The sequence below is a fragment of the Pan troglodytes genome, chromosome 1, assembly GCF_028858775.2.
Source record: "Pan troglodytes isolate AG18354 chromosome 1, NHGRI_mPanTro3-v2.0_pri, whole genome shotgun sequence".
NCBI classification, from domain to species: Eukaryota; Metazoa; Chordata; class Mammalia; order Primates; family Hominidae; genus Pan; species Pan troglodytes.
This window is the reverse complement of record NC_072398.2, coordinates 37984075-38001358: the sequence shown is the minus strand read 5'-3', so window position 1 is coordinate 38001358 and position 17284 is coordinate 37984075. Positions and strand designations below refer to the sequence as shown.

Here is a 17284-nt window from a genome sequence, read left to right as displayed (position 1 = left end):
TGCCATTTGCCCATAAAGCATAACACAGAGATATTCTCAAGAGAAATTATTAAAAATTGCTTTTCATCAAAATTACGACAAATAACAAACGAAAAACTAACTGAAGCAATGACTTAGAAAAGTGACTCAGTTTGGCAATTACGCAGATAAAAGCTACATTCAGCTCGCAGTTCACACAAGTGTACTGTTCCCTGCCAACACTGGTTATTTGGAGGGCTACAGTAAGTATTTCACAATACACGTCTAATAACTTGAGATATTTTACTTAGAAGAGCACATGTCTTCCTGACATTTTGGAATTAGAATTATAGATTTCTAAGGATATCAGTACTCTTACAAAAAGCAAGTTTGAGGCCGGGCGCGGTGGCTCATGCCTGTAATCCCAGCACTTTGGGAGGCCGAGGCAGGCAGATCATGAGGTCAGGTGATCGAGACCATTCTGGCTAACATGGTGAAACCCCATCTCTACTAAAAATACAAAAAATTAGCCGGGCATGGTGGCGGGCATCTGTAGTCCCAGCTACTCAGGAGGCTGAGGCAGGAGAATGGTGTGAACCCAGGAGGCAGAGCTTGCAGTGAGCCGAGATCGTGCCACCACACTCCAGCCTGGGTGACAGAGGGACACTCCATCTCAAAAAAGTTTTTAAAAAAGCAAGTTTGAGTGAAAGTATACTTTCCTTCTTTTAGAATAATTAAAGAATTGAAAGATAATGATTGAGATAAATGATGAGAATAAGTGCTATGTATTTTCACTAGACAAAGACCAGAAAACAATAGTTTGATTTACCTGAACCTAAATAAAATCCATACCAGAAATTACTTCAAAAAAAAAAAGACAGATCAAGGTTATTTAGGAGAATGGAGAGGATGGAATGAGAAACAAGAAATTAAATCAGTATGATATACCCAAATAAAACATCTAAAATCTTAACATCAGCAAAAGTCATCTTGTGGCTCTATTGTGATTTTCAACAATAAAGTCTCATGAAAATGACTCTTCTAAATTGCCAAAGGCCTAATCTTTGCAGAAAACAAACTGAACTCTCAAGAGATTCAATAGTTATTTGCTTTGTCTGATTTTAATATCCTACAGAAATACATTTTTTATTAAGTCAGTAAATTACAATGGAGAAAGAGATTTCAATTTCAAAAGCAAACTCAAATACCTCATTTACCGGGTAGTTACCCCTAAGTACATGATTTCAAAAGCATGACCTCCATCTTCATTCAGCATCAAATTAATTTTAAAACAATAAAAACAGATGAACCAGTTTCACAAGAAGTATGGAAGAGAATGAAAATGTGTTGAAATATAGAGACTTTTATTACTGAATGATATTTTACTTAAGAAATAAGAGATCAGTGATATCTTGAATTACTGCTAAGAAATATTTGTGTAATCAATTGTTTAAAAGTGTTTCAATAGATTAATCAATCCATTGAATTGATTGATTATATATATATATATATTTTTTTTTTTTTTTTTTTTTGAGACAGGGTTTTGCTCTTGTCCCCCAGCATGGAGTGCAATGGTGCAATCTCGGCTCACTGCAACCTCTGTCTCCTGGATTCAAGCAATTCTCCTGCTTCAGCCTCCTGACTAGCTGGAATTACAGGTGTATGCCACCATGCCCAACTAATTTTTGTATTTTTAGTAGAGACGGGATTTCACCATGTTGGCCAGGCTGGTCTCAAACTCCTGACCTCAGCTGATCCACCTGCCTCAGCCTCCCAAAATGCTGGGATTACAGATGTTAGCCACCATGCCTGGCCTGATTCAATAGATTTTATTCTCATTTTTACAGTCTTAATAACTTCTTAATGCACATCTATATATATTATAGACAATTTGAACAAAAAGTCTTAGACCATAATTGAATAACACACAAAAAAATCATTCTCAGAACTCAAAAAAAGTGACTCAAAATAAGCAATATAAAAATATTAATGAGTACAAGAAAAAGAGGGGTTTTTTGGTAAGTTGGCTTTACATTTGTCTACTGTGTTATTTTAAGGAAGTCAAGTTGTCTCTGTTTGCAGACGACATGATTTTATGTTTAGAAAACACCATCGTCTCAGCCCAAAAACTTCTTGAATTGATTAGCAACTTAAGCAAAGTCTCAGGATACAAAATCAATGTGCAAAAATCACAAGCATTCCTTTACACCAACAATAGGCAAGCAGAAAGCCAAATCATGAACGAACTCCCATTCACAATCACTGCAAACTGAATAAAATACCTAGGAATACAGCTAACAAGGGATGTGAAGGACCTCTTCAAGGAGAACAAACCACTGCTCAGGGAAATAAGAGAGGACACAAACAAATGGAAAAAAATTCCATCCTCATGGATAACAAGAATCAATATCATGAAAATGGCCATACTGCCCAAAGTAATTTATAGATTCAATGCTATTCTCATCAAACTACCATTGACATTATTCACAGAATTAGAAAACACTATTTTAAATTTCATGTAGAATCAAAGAAGACCCTATATAGCCAAGACAATCCTAAGCAAAAAGAACAAAACTGGAGGCATCACACTACCTGACTTCAAACTACACTACGAGGCTATAATAACCAAAACAGCATGGTACTGGTACCAAAACAGACATATAGACCAACGGAGCAGAACAGAGACCTCAGAAATAAAACCACACATCTACAACCATCTGCTCTTCAACAAACCCGAAAAAAACAAGCAATGAGGAAAGGATCTCCTATTCAGTAAATGGTGCTGGGAAAACTGGCTAGCCATATGCAGAAAACTGAAACCAGACCCCTTCCTTACACCTTATACAAAAATTAACTCAAGATGTAACTCAAGACTTAAATGTAAAACCCAAAACCATAAAAACCCTAGAAGAAAACCTAGGCAATACCATTCAGGACATGGGCATGGGCAAAGACTTCATGACAAAAACGCCAAAAGCAATTGCAACAAAAGCCAAAATTGACAAATGGGATCTGATTAAACTAAAGAGCTTCTGCACAGCAAAAGAAACTATCATCAGAGTGAATAGATAGCCTACAGAATGGGAGAAAATTTTTGCAATCTAGTCATTTGACAAAGGTCTAATATCCAGAATTTACAAGGAAATTAAACATATTTACAAGAGAAAAACAAACAACCCCAGCCAGGCGTGGTGGCTCACGCCTGTAATCCCAGCACTTTGGGAGACCCAGGCGGGTGGATCACGAGGTCAGGAGATCGAGACCATCCTGGCTAACACGGTGAAACCCCGTCTCTACTAAAAAAATACAAAAAAATTAGCTGGACACGGTGGCGGGCACTTGTAGTCCCAGCTACTCAGGAGGCAGAGGCAGGAGAATGGCGTGAACCTGGGAGGCAGGGCTTGCAGTGAGCCAAGATCATGCCACTGCACTCCAGCCTGGGCGACAGTGAGACTCCGTCTCAAAAAAAAAAAACCATCAAAAAGTGGACAAAGGATATGAACAGACACTTCTCAAAATAAGACATTTATGTAGCCAACAAACAAATGAAAAAAACTCAACATCACCGATCATCAGAGAAATGCAAATCAAAACCACAATGAGATACCATCTCACACCAGTCAGAATGGTGGTTACTAAATAGTCAAGAAAAAATAGATGCTGGCCAGGCTGTGGAGAAATAGGAATGCTTTTACACTGTTGTTGGGAATGTAAACTAGTTCAACCATTGTGGAAGACAGTGTGGCGATTCCTCAAGGATCTAGAACCAGAAATACTATTTGACTCAGCAATTCCATTACTGGGTATATGCCCAAAGGAATATAAGTCATTCTACTATAAAGACACATGCACATGCATGTTTGTTGCAGCACTATTTACAATAGCAAAGATGTGGAACCAACCCAAATGCCCATCAATGATAGACTGGATAAAGAAAATGTGGTACATATACACCATGGAATACTATCCAGCCATAAAAAGGAATGAGATCATGTCCTTTGCAGGGACATGGATGAAGCTGGAAGCCATCATCCTCAGAAAACTAACCTGGGGACAGAAGACCAAACACTGCATGTTCTCACTCATAAGTGGGAGTTGAACAATGAGAACACATGGACACAGAGAGGGGAACAACACACACCAGGTCCTGTTGGGGGTGGGGGTAGAAGGGAGAGAGCTTACAGAATGGGTCGATAGGTGCAGCAAACCACCATGACACATGTATATGTATGTAACAAACCTGCACGTTCTGCATATGTATCCTTTTTTTTTTTAGAAGAAAATAAAGAAAAAAAAGAAACATTAAAAAAAAAAAGACTTGGACAGGGTATAGCACCAGAGTGAATGGGAGGAATCTCAGAACAGCTTTGTTTAATACAACAAATATTTGAGTATCTACTCTGTCCCAGGCATGGCAGGAGTGTAGGGGACACACTTGTCCATTTTTAAGCTATGCCCAGTTTCCCTATATGGCTTTATCTGCCCCATTCTACATATCACAAAACTCCATGTCCTACCCCCTCCACCCAGGCCCCAGTCACAGAAAACTAGGCCTGGAGTGGACCGCTGGCCAAACAACCAATAGTCAGGGCTAGGCCAATAAGATTCTCTCCCCAGAACAAAACTCAGACACTAAAGCTGAGAGATCTGTAGAGTTGAGCAGGTATCTTTGACCACCTTGTTTCTAAGGTGAGTAAATGGAGAAAACTGGTCTTGAGAGAGAAACAGGGAGCTCAGATACACAGGGGAGCATCTATGAGGCCATTTGAAGGGAGAACTGGACAGAAAGACAGGCAGATGGGCAGATATGGATAGGTGGAGGCAGAGACAGCAGAGACAGACAGCAAAGAGACATGGACAGTGGCAGAGACAGCAAAAACAGAGACAGTGATGAAGACAGATGGAAGACGGTGACAGACGGTGACACAGACTAAAGGTAGACAGTGACAGAGACAGGCAGGAAGACAGACAGATGGAGAAAGGAGAGGAGAGAGCGAGGGAATGAAGGGACATAGGGCATGGGGCAAAGGCCAGGCCCACAGAGTACAAAAGCATGAGCCGAGAGCAAGAGACCAATAATAGCAAGACCGAGAGAGTGAGCCGCGGGAGTGAAAGACCAGGAGAGGAGAGGACATGAGAGACTGAGGGGAGAGAATGAGACCAAAGGCCAGAGGGAGATACAAAAAGAGAAGAAGAAAACCAGGAAACCCGGAAATATGGTGTTACTAGGGACACGTGAGAGGTAGGGATTGGGAAGCTGGAGGGGAGGAGACATTTTAAATGAAGAGAAGATGAGGAAAGTGGCCACTCAATGAAGTCAGGCTGGAGCACTGTCCCGGAGTGTTCCAGCCAGGTGGGAAAGCATAAAGGAGAATTTCATCTGACAGGAGAGTGACTAGAATTTAGGAGCTCTTTTTCATTTAAAAAGTATCAGCTATCATTTCAAAATAGCAAATGCAGTATACACACTTATTTCCTCATTCTTGAATGATGAAAAAAGATGGAAATGGAACATGAAAGTATTTTATCGAGCTTGTAGGTAACCAACTCACTGAACTGAAAAGCAAGGGCAGGCACATACTGCCTGCTTCAGACAGAACACAGGTGTTTTTGTGTGTTGAAAGGAGTACCTAAGTGCACATCCCCTCACCAAATTCACCCCCATGACTGAATGGTCTGCACAAAATGTTAAGAAACCACTTTTGGCTCATGCCTATAATCCCAGCACTTTGGGAGGCCGAGGCGGGCAGATCACAAGATCAGGAGATTGAGACCATCCTGGCCAACACAGTGAAACCCCGTCTCTACTAAAATATGAAAAATTAGCTGGGCGTGGTGGCGGGTGCCTGTAGTCCCAGCTGCTCAGGAGGCTACGCCAGGGAAATCGCAAGCCGAGATCACGCCACTGCACTCCAGCCTGGCGACAGAGCAAGACTCGGTCAAAAGAAAGAAAGAAAGAGAGAGAGAGAGAGAGAGAGAGACCACTTTATCCAAAGAACAAGTAATTGGCTCTCTCAGCCAGGGTCTTGGCAGCAAAATATGATATACTCAATGGGTAATTTGAGGAATGTTTAATAAAGGAACTATTTACAAAGGTGTGGGAGAGGTATAGGCAGTAGTGTGTTAGCAAGCTAACTCTGGGAAGAAAAGAGTCCCGATTTATAACACTGGCCAATTTCTAAGATGTAAATACCTTGCACCTTGGTATAAGCAGTTTTCAAGCTTCCAAAGTGAAGTTCCTGAACAAAGAATAAGGAACAGATGCACATAATCAGATCTTAAGAGGTAGAACCAGCCAATTGCAGCCTGCTCCAGCACACCACTTAGGAAAACCCCAAGACATCGTGCAGTACCCCAGGGTTAGTAACAGCTGGAAGCTTTAAGTCTCCAACCCTACCCAAACCCAAAGAGAGCAAGCTAGAGACATAACCTTTAATCAGGGGAAAACAGCTAGGCTAAGACGACCTCGCAGGAGAGAACAACGAGAATAAGGACTACAACCTCTCTCTTGCTTCCCATTTCGTGTGGTGTACCCCACAAGCTGAAGGCAGCCAAAAGCCAGAAAGCAAGGGAGCCTACAGGTGTACTCTATACAGGTCAGCCTCCCAGCCTCCAACAAGAGACAGGCTGGTAAGGAAGAGTGTGGTTCTAGGGAGGCAAACAGAAACTATTCAGTACCTTGGCCCACACAGAGGCTTAAAGCACAGCCTTAATGATGATGGCATAGAAGTCTGATATATGCAGTCCCCATAATGCTGAGAGAAAAAGAAAGCAAATAAAATAAAAACTTAAATATCAACTTAATGGAAATAAATATAGTCTTATCACTCAAATTAACTCCATTTTCTTTACATGGCCCTGAAGTTCTAGTCTAAAACACATTTTCCAACTTCACTCTTAATACAAATCAAAGTTAAGCCATAGATAAATATCAGTAAAATTTGCCAATACGGTATCAACTTTCAAATGCTGACTCCAGCACTCTGAGAATGCCAGTGGAGGATGTCTACATCGTTGCTTTAAGGGAAGAAAAAGGAGACGGAAGGCCGTTTCTCTTCTTTATAGAAGCACCTGATGTGATTGCAGAACATTTAAAAGGCTATGGGAAATGATGATTTTTAGTCACTCTCAATTAATAATTACATTAATAATTATAGGATTCACTCAGTTAATTTCAGAACATCAGTTTCATGCAACATAGGACTGATCAAAAGAGTTGTCATTTTACTTTACATAATGAACAATCAGTATGAGTAAGCAAATTGACTATTGGCATAACTCTGTAATACCTAATCAGGAGAATTTTAAGTAGTTTTGTCATTAACAGGAGTGTTTCACTGTTAGAGCAGAAACTGAGAATCAAGGGAGATGCTGAAGTTGGCCAGACTGTGATCTGTTCAGCAAGACCACACTTGCAGCAGGGCGCAGTGGCTCACGCCTGTAATCCCAGCACTTTGGGAAGCTGAGGCAGGTGGATCACTTGAGCCCAGGAGTTCAAGACCCCCCTGGACAACATGGCAAAACCCCATCACTACAAAAAATACAAAAATTAGCTGTGTATGGGGCCGGTGGTAGCTCACGCCTGTAATCCCAGCACTTTGGGAGGCCTGAGGCGGGCGGATCACAAGATCAGGAGATCAAGACCATCCTGGCTAACACAGTGAAGCCCCATCTCTACTAAAAATACAAAAAATTAGCCGGGCATGGTGGCGGGCTCCTGTAGTCCCAGCTACTCGGGAGGCTGAGGCAGGAGAATGGCCTGAACCCGGGAGGCGAAGCTTGCAGTGAGCCGAGATTGTGCCACTGCATTCCAGCCTGGGCGACAGAGCAAGACTCTGTCTCAAAAAAAAAAAAAAAAAAAAATTAGCTGGGTGTGGTGGCACATGCCTGTAGTCCCAGCTACTCGGGAGGCTGAGGTGGGAGGATGGAAGGATTACTTGAGCCTGGGAGGCAGAAGCTGCAGTGAGCTGACATCGCACCACTCCAATCCAGCCTGGGTGACAGAGTGAGATCGTATAATATCTCAAAAAAAAAAAAAAAAAAAGACTGCGCTTGCCTAGAGAACAGCCAGAGCATCAAGCAAATTCCAGTATCTAGGATGTGCTAAAAACTCACACCAATGGATGAGCAACCCAAGACAGCATGCCAAAGAAGACAGAGCAATGGGATATCCCAGAGGAATGCGGTTTGTTTAAAGAAACCTCAACTGCATCAGAACAAAATGTCACACATTCTGCAATCTTCTTTTAATTCACTTACGGGATCTGGTTATCCCACACCCAACCTCACAAAAAAAAAATAGCTATAAAATCTAAGAATAATTTTGGGTGAGGTGTTTATAAAGGAAAAATATGTAGTAAGTGTTGAATCAGTATAACATCCCTTAAATCTTTGGAGAGGTTTACAAAGCATGTTGGCCTCCGTCATAGATTCCTCTGTTAGACCCAGCATCACAAAAGCTGTACTCATTTTGGTATTCCTACTTGTTAGCACAGTATTGGGCACATAGGAAGTCCATCGTGCTTATAAAACTGAACCATAAGCTAGCCTTTGCTTTTTGTTTTAATTTTCCATTGAGTTTTGATTCCTCCACTAAATCTGTGCCTTTCCTTCAGTCATTTTGTTTTCATTTCAGTGAAACAAATATAAATCATTCAGTTCCTAGTTCCTTCTCCCTTCCAGCTCTAATTCTTGCATAATCTGTCCCCAGGGTTTACTGCTTCTCAAATTAAGAAAATGAATATCCTAAACACACACACACCAAAAAAAAAAAATCCCACCACACTTGCATGTACCCTTTGCACATAATTCAAACTGTACAAGTCTTTCGCATCATTTACAATCGCGTGTGAGGGAGCTCCTCAGAGAGAATACTTCAACCCACAGTGGATACTGATGCCTCCCAAAGGGCAAGAGCAAGTTTTGTTTTCATTTCATTTTGGTCATGTGCTCCTATTAACATAACTCTCAATGACCCTGTTTTATTAGGTACTAGATTGTTTGGGCAACATCACTACTAAAGACAAAAGAAGAAAATACCAAATGCTGGCAAGGATGTGCTGCAGTGATAGAAACGCTCATACATGGCTGGTGGGAGTGTATATTAATATAAAACCTTTGGAAAACTGTTTGACAGCGTCTACCACAGTTAAACATGTGCATCCTAGGTATACACCCAAGAGAAATGTGTGCCCACATGCCCCAAAAGACATACTAAAAATGTTTGTAGCAGCATTAATAGCACAAAACTGGAAACAATCCATCAGTGGCAGATCGGACACAACGTGTGGTACAGTCATACTATAAAGCATGATGCAGCAGTGAAAATGCATCAACGGGCCAGGCGTGGTGGCTCGTGCCTGTAATCCCAACACTTTGGAAGGCCAAGGCGGGCGGATCACAAGGTCAGGAGTTCAAGACCAGCCTGACCAACATGGTGAAACCCTGTATCTACTAAAAATACAAAAATTAGCCAGGCGTGGTGGTGCACACCTGTAATCCCAGCTACTCAGGAGGCTGAGGCAGGACAATTGCTTGAACCCCGGAGGCGGAGGTTGCAGTGAGCCGAGATCGCGCCACTGCACTCCAGCGACAAAGTGAGATTCTGTCTCAAAAAAAAAAAAAAAAAGAAAGAAGTAAAGAAAATGAAGCAGTACATGCAACAACATAGAGGAATTGCCACCCAACAAAAGAATATATGCTATATGATCTCATGCATATAAAGCTCCAAAACAGATAAAAATAAACAGTAGTGTTTATTAACTATAGTGGGTTTTTTTAGGAATGCAAAACAAACTGGTAAAATTATGAGGAAAAGCAAGAAAGTGATCACCATAAAATCAGGAGATATCACCCTTTAGGAGGAGAGTGAGGGACTTAGGATCAGGAAGGCTTTGGGGGCTTCTAGAGGTCTGGCAAGACCCTATTTCTTGACACAGGTGGTGATGGCATACAGTATCACTTTATAGAAATATGTTAAGCTGTACAAAATTGTTTTGTGTGCTTTTCTATTTGTCGTACTGAACAATTAAAAAGGTTAAAAGGGGAGAAGAATACAATGCAAAACTTATCAAAAGTTTTTTAAAGGTTTGCAGCTGGAAAAAACAATGGGCTAAGTCAGTTTTGTTCCACGGAGCAGACTGCAAATAAGTGGTAGCTATAAGAAGACAGATTTTGGTAAGACCAAATGACAGCAACAAAGGGAGGAGGAAGAGGCAGAGAGAAGAGAAGAAGAGAAAAACAAGGAAAGGCGGCAAAAAGAAACACAATTATACTTGCTTACAAATAGAATATTCCTCATGAGAAAGTGAGGGTCCCATCACTGAAGCTAGTCAAACACAGGCTGGAGAACCATCAGGAGGGAGGTTCTGGAGAGGATTCAGTGGAACAGTGGAAAATGAATTGTATAGCATGTCCCCCCAGAACTAAGATTCTGTGATTCTATTTCTCTTTCTCAACAGTTACAGGTGTGGCCACTTAGAGAAACAGAAAAAATAAAAAACAAGAAAAGTATGGTCCAAATATCCTAAGTGTATAAAGCAGATACTCTAGTAGATTTTAAAATGTTTGTTTACAAGCCATTAACTAATCAAAAATAAAGGGAAGGGAAGAATGGAAGAGCTTCAAGGTAATGCTCAAGGAACCACTCCCAAATGAGGTCCAACCGTATATGCAGAGCTGGCATCGGAAACAATGAAGCCAAGGATTCAGTTGACCCACAGTGTTCCTCAAACACATCTATTCTTTTAAGATAGATTACTAAAATAAATGGGTTGCATAAAAGTCATGGAATTTGGAAGCTTTATTTCCTTAACATTAAATGACAAGGCTTCAGCCTCTCAATCCCCCATCTAACATCAGCCAACAGATTTAACTTTTTGACACTTTCAGAGAAAGATAGCTGAGCCTTGGCTGAAGATTGTCTTAGAATATTTTACAAGAAAAAACAAGCTCTGCTGAGCTGGTAATAATCCAGATTATCATCCATTCCCCCTTGTAGAGGCACAATGGATTTTAACCAGTTTTCTGTTTTATAAATATTACCATGGCTCAAAACACCCATGAGGAGACACAACATTACTCGTGGTTCTCATCCTGTTTGCTAACTAATTATATCAACAACCTGAACCAACTTAACACTATACAAAAACACAGCTGATTTAGCAATCTGTAAATTATACATGTACATAAATCTGTACCAAAATGTGCTGTGTTTCACTCCTGCTAATGTGCATGGATTCTTACTGGCACCTACAATTGTTTGATATAGGTTCCCGAACACTAAAACATATGTTCTGCCCAGAATGGGACCATTTAGAGTAATATTTTTGTAGTTTCCTGGCACCAAGGTCTGCCAGCCTTTCTAAGACAGATCTCCTATTTGCTTCAGCGAACATTCTGACAACAAGTGCCTGCAGATTTAAGCAACTATCAAAAAATATTCTGTAACAACAGTTTCCAACCATGAATATAAAGAGAAACAGGCTGGTTTTGCCTATGTGGCAACAAAGCCAGTAGGATTTAAAATGATCACTGACATGACCATAAGCAAAATCAAATAAAATATGGAGTATTAATTATTTCTGCTGCCTACTTACGGCAATTTAAAGAACAGATAATTATCAAATCTTTCCTTCAAATGGGATTCAAAATGTACCAAAGAAAGTTAAAAGTCGGTTTTAGTACCAGCAAGACCAGTAAACACCTTAGAAATGTTTTTTAAATACAGTGACAGGCCTAAACAGTCGCAGCCGGTCAACACTGTAAAATAGGGGCAAGAACCTTGGACCAAGATTCACTAGAATGTAATTTACTAATCACAAGGAGGGTTTCTTGTTTACCACTGTATCCTCAGTGTTCCATAAATACATTCAATAAATCTTTGTTGAATGAATAAACCAAAAACAACTGCTGGCTAGTCCCTGATCTGTCTCTAATTGCCTTTTCCTAATTCTGCCTCTTACGAATTGTAGGTAAATCACTTAACCTGAGGATTCTTAGGTGAGTTTTAGTTTAAGGATTTTAGTTCCTTAAACTCTAAAATGGAGACACTGCACCTCCTCTACTAGCTTATGAGGATCAAAGGTGATATTCGGTGAAAAGTGACTTGGTACTTTATAATGGGGCACACAGATGTTAAGTGCCCATTATCCCCGCCTTTGCCTTCAGCTAAACCACTGACAAAGGTGAACAGACTGCATTTCCTTGAAATATAATTAGCCTTTCCTTTGCCCTATTATTCTGTTGAGATGTGGTAGTGTGGCTGTTAGCCAAAATGGATGTTGTTCTTGTTGTTATAACATTTTATTTAATCTCCACTGGGAAATTATGCTTCTTGAGAGAATATAATGGTAACATGAGGAAAGGGTTTTTGCATGGTGTACCATAAAGAATTTGACATTGGACTCAAATGGTTTGGGGCCTCATTAGTTCTGCCCTTAAATATTTGAGGAAAGCCTCTTGCATCAATTTCCTTATTTATACAATGATGGGGAAGGAGAGGCAGACTAGATAATATTTAAGGTCTGTCTCTTCCCACAGCTCTATGATATTCCGGGCATCAGATATTCAAATAACCCAAAATGAAGTCAGTACTATTATTCATTATCATATGAGAAGTTTTTAAAGGATGATAAAAATAGTTCCACAGACTAAGTCATAAAAGCTGGAGAAATTATAATGCTCAGAGAAGGATATATGATAGATGTCCTCTAAGGAATACCAGCCTCAGGCATTGTTTGCTCTGCCACTTTGAATAAGCCACTTAATATTCCTAGGACTCAGTTTTCTGATCTGTAAAAGAGGAACATTAATACTGCACAGGACCACTGGGAGAAAATATCTAATAAAATGATCATAAAATATTGCTATTCAAAGGTAAAATGCTATTTTAATACCGTAATGTCCAAAAAAGGGCTCATGGATTTTAGAACGAGACAATCAATATCTTTAAATAGACTTTTTCCACCACAGTAAAATAATATAATGCATGCAGATATTGTGATATTTCTAGGAGTTCACATTTTTTCTTCCATTTGTGTTCAGGAAATATTATAAAAGGGATCACCTTTTAAACATTAAGTCCCATATTTCAAGATGAGAACCATTTATTCTGAAATAATAATTTTAAAAATTCATCCAACTCTCCCAAGATGCTTCATTTTTTTTGATGCTATTCATTTGATTGGTTAATTGAAATCAACCTGCTGAAACTGGTGTTGAAATGACAATGCCCATCCTAAAAATATTCCCAGTGACTTATTCTATTCACATTCTATGATTACAGAGAGAAAGTGGCTCTAATAAGATCAACTAAAATAGACAGTATTCTGCCTTCACAGCTCCAAGATTCTTAAGGTTCTCTTAAAACCCAAGGCATCTTGTGACTTTTACATGTAAGTTTCTCTTCCTGCTCCCTCCACTCAAAAACATACACAGTATACATTAGGTACTGGGTTTCCCCTCTAACTTACAGGGCACTGCCTCTTTACTGAAAAATAGAATTGTCATTGATATTTATGAGAAAGTTGGTGTCACTGACAATGGGATAACCAAATTTGCAAGATTGTCTCCATACCCCTTAATAGTCCAATAAAAATAGCAATAATAGCACAGTAACTCTTATTTTATTTAAAAATAAATGAACAACTCCAGCTTTTTTATGGCAAAACAGTTCATTGTGGCTGTTCACATAGCAATTATCATCCCCTTGCATCCCCAGGTAATGACTGTGACCTTGACCTAAAAGCCACCTTAGTTTGAATAAGGAAGACCTTGAAAGGAAAGGTGACTGACCAGAAACACTCTTAAGAGGCACACAATAAAGAAATGATCATTTCTAAGAAAGTACTTAAATAATACATGATTATTTGCTATGCTAGTTGATGTGTTTCATTATAAGATAAACTTAAATCACTGTTTAATTAAAGAGTGTTTATTAGTACCATAAGTCACTTTTCATGCTCTTCCCCTGAATCCCTAACTAAATCCAAACAGAAGCTCATCATTTTACACAGAAACTCCTTAGACTCTGAAATCGTGATATTTACACATTATTAAAACCCATTTCCTAAGTTAGCTCCTCATGTCTCCCTGGTAGAAGAATGTCATCTGTTTCTGGAAGGGGTGGGGTGGGGGGTCTAGGAGTCTGCAAAGAGCATCTTATGCTTGGCTGTCTTTCAATATAGCCATTTGATGAACTCGTGCGCTGCGCCTTCCAACTGCCAGGACTCCTAGTAGCTCTGCAAGTGCTTAGCTGGGGTCTCTCCTCTGTTAAGTCCGAAAGGCGTTTGGAATTCTTCCTTTCCATCCCTGCTCCTAGGACTCTCGCCTCTCAAGGCTTCATGCTACCGTCGATCTTAATGCCACAAGGAAACAGATGAGTGCTGATTATCAGTTTATTGGGTAATGGATCTATTTATAGGTTTGGTGAGATTGGGAATTTATAGGTGAGCAACACTTAAGGGTGGCATAAAACCGTTGTGGGTTTGGAAGAGGGGAAATATAACAGGTTTGTACCTGTGACCATTTAGTTCGCTCTGCACCTGTGCCCTCCACTTCCCACCTGACGCCAGGAAAACCATCTGCCCCTCACTTGGAAGGTGAGCTTTAACTTCACCTGGAAAGTGGTGGGTGGGTGAAGGGGTGGAATCAGGCCGCCGAGAGCACGTCCCGACACCTCGGACTTTTCAGTTGTAGGGATGGAAGGTGGAGGCAGCCGGATCCTCCCATTCTGAGGCAGCGGGGACCTGGAGTTGCCCGTCTCTACTGCTGGCTCTCCCTGGGGAGAGGCGGCGCCTCCGGGAGCAGCCCGGGAGCCCCAGAGCCTTCGCGTAAGGGTGGGCAGTGCCGACGGGGCGCGCGCTGCCGCTCCGGCTGCAGCCAGCTTTCCATCACTTTTCCCAGTACTTTGCTCAGCAGCTGTCACGCATCCTTGGAGATAAGACCGAGAGGGCGCTAGAAAGGCCCAAAAGGCGTCCCCAGAAGAGCTCTCCTGTTAGGATGGGGACCCATCAGACCCCGCCCCGCCCTGCCCACCTTTCTCTGCCTCGGGGAGGCTGCCCTGGGTGCCCGCGCCGCGGCTCCTTAGCAGAGCTCGCGGGTTCTGCTGCATCTGCTGGCTCCGAGCGGCGAGAGGTTCTGCAATAAAGGCACGGATAAAACGCCCGGGTAATCGAAATCCGAATGCACCTCTTACCATTGGACCGCCGAACAATATTCTCCAGAAACGTGTTTTGAGGGGCCACCAGTCCCCTCCTGCCCCCAGCCATGGTCATCCTCCCAGCAGCTCGGGGTCCGGGGGGCGTCCTGGCGCGGCTTCTTACGGCAGCAGGAAACTGGCCTCGGGGCCCGCACGCAGTCCCGGCTCGAAGCGCCCCATGCGCCCGGCGGGGATCCGCAGGCAGGGCTGGCGGCTCCCTCTGGCTGCTACCCTCGCGCCCTCTTCGCGCCTCCCTCCCTGCGGCCCGCCTCGCAGTGCACTCGCGCCGGCCTCGGCTCGCGGCAGCCGCCTCCGGGTGGGCGGAGGGAGCAGCGGCGCCTGGGCCGGTGGCGCCCCCTACCGGGCTCGTGCCCCCCCGCCGGCCTGCGGGAGACCAAGCTGGGGGGCTCCCGCAGAGGCAGGGAAGTGGCGGGCGGCCGTGGACCAAGGCTGGGACGGCAGCGCCACCCTCTGGGTTCAGCCGGGAAATGTGTTCAGGATGTGCCATGGGCTGGGTGGAGAGGAGGGCATCGTGAGCAGCTTTCAGGGCGGATTCACCCCCAACAAGTCTTAGGGGAGCGTGCTGATGTAACTCTCTTCCTTTGCTCTGTTTCAGGCCGGGGCCCCGGGACCTGTGAGGCTCTGGGAACACCTTCTTGCCTTCCTGTAAGGTTAGCCTGACTAGTGAAAGTTGCCCCACCTTGATTCTAGGCCAGTGTTTGAGCAGTAATTAATGAAGTCGTATTGCAATAGTGCAGATTTAGAGTGACTGGCAGATTCAGCTTCAGAAGAGTTGTCTTGGGTTGTTTTTACCGTAGACACAAATGCAGGCTCCTGATGTTTGGTATGATCAGTATCAAACTTCCTGACAAACATCAAAGGGGTGGACTTGTCTCTAACGGTGAATGCTCAGGAGAGGGGCAGCATTAATTAAGCAACCGTGGCTTTGGCTTGAAGGGTAGTCTGTAGTGCAGAGGATACAGTTAGTTTTTACAGCTGACCCCTGGTATACGGAAGAACCACATACACCCAAGGTTTCTGGACAGGGGCTAAGACAACGGTCGTTTGTTCACTTATTTTGGGGGATTTCGACCCACACATAGTCTGTACCTGCCTTTTACTATGTATCCCCAGTCGGTGCGGCGGGAGACTAAGCCTATGTCCCACAGGAGAAATGAATGGAGAGTTTACTAGTTTCAGACTGAGTCAACAGTCAACACAAAAATGTAAGAGAAAAAAAAACTAACCCTGGAAATTAATTGTCTGGGTTAGCCATCCTGACATATCCTAATGTATTGCAAAGACATCCTGTCTCAGTTAATTAATTTCAAAAACAGAAGAACTAATTCTTGCCCAGAAATCTCTCAGAGTTGCTGTGAAGATCAAGCAAGAATTATGTATGGGGACAGCACCTTAAATTGTAAGTGCTGTGCCAAGGTCAGATGTCATTATTGGAGTGACTAAATAAATTGGGCCATTACGAATATCACCCTTTATCTCGTCTTGCGTAGAGACAAAGTAAACAGATTGCTGTTAGCAGAGAGTTAGATAAGACTGTCATAGGATTTGAAATGCAAGTAATGATACACTTTTTCCTTAAGATAGCCTTCTACCCATCGCCTGTTACCTAGTCTAGAACAGTGATTTCTTAAACCCTAGCTCCGTCTAGTGGTTCTTTGTTCTATTACAAATGAGATAACACAGTGGTTGAAGAGAACTTGACTCTCAAATGTATTTGGTGCTGAGCTGAGCCAGTTTGGTGCCTATCCACTTCATTTGAATAAGTTCATTTAAATAAGGTTTTTAAAGTTGTGTTATCGCACAAACATGCCAAGGGAAGATTTTTCATGACAATATTAAAAACCCATCAAGAAACCTCATAATCCTGCTTGTGAAAGGAAGATAAAATAATGTGGAGGGGAAAACTATCATAGAGAGTTAATAAAATTTCTAAGGTTTTAATGAGCTCTCATGTTCTGTGGCTTAGATAAAAAAGGAAACAGATTATATTAGTTTGAGATCAGAGATGTTAAAGCCTTGGTGGGCTACCTGATAAGAAAAAGAAATAAGATGTCTTCCATTTTAAATGTACTACTGAAATGGATCTCAACATGGACTGTGTGTGTG

The 17284-nt window shown here is 42.0% G+C and overlaps 1 protein-coding gene across 2 annotated transcripts in view; it reads right to left on the bottom strand.

Annotated features, from left to right (window-relative positions):
- KCNH1 (potassium voltage-gated channel subfamily H member 1) overlaps positions 1 to 15449 on the bottom strand; it is a 463623-nt gene extending 448174 nt beyond the window's left edge. For both annotated transcript variants that reach the window (XM_016938123.4, XM_016938126.4), the window contains exon 1: positions 15155 to 15449. In XM_016938123.4, the coding sequence (XP_016793612.1) occupies positions 15155 to 15233 (79 nt within the window). In that variant the 5' untranslated portion in view covers positions 15234 to 15449. The remainder of the gene's footprint in view (positions 1 to 15154) is intronic.
- Positions 15450 to 17284: the final 1835 nt, after the last annotated feature.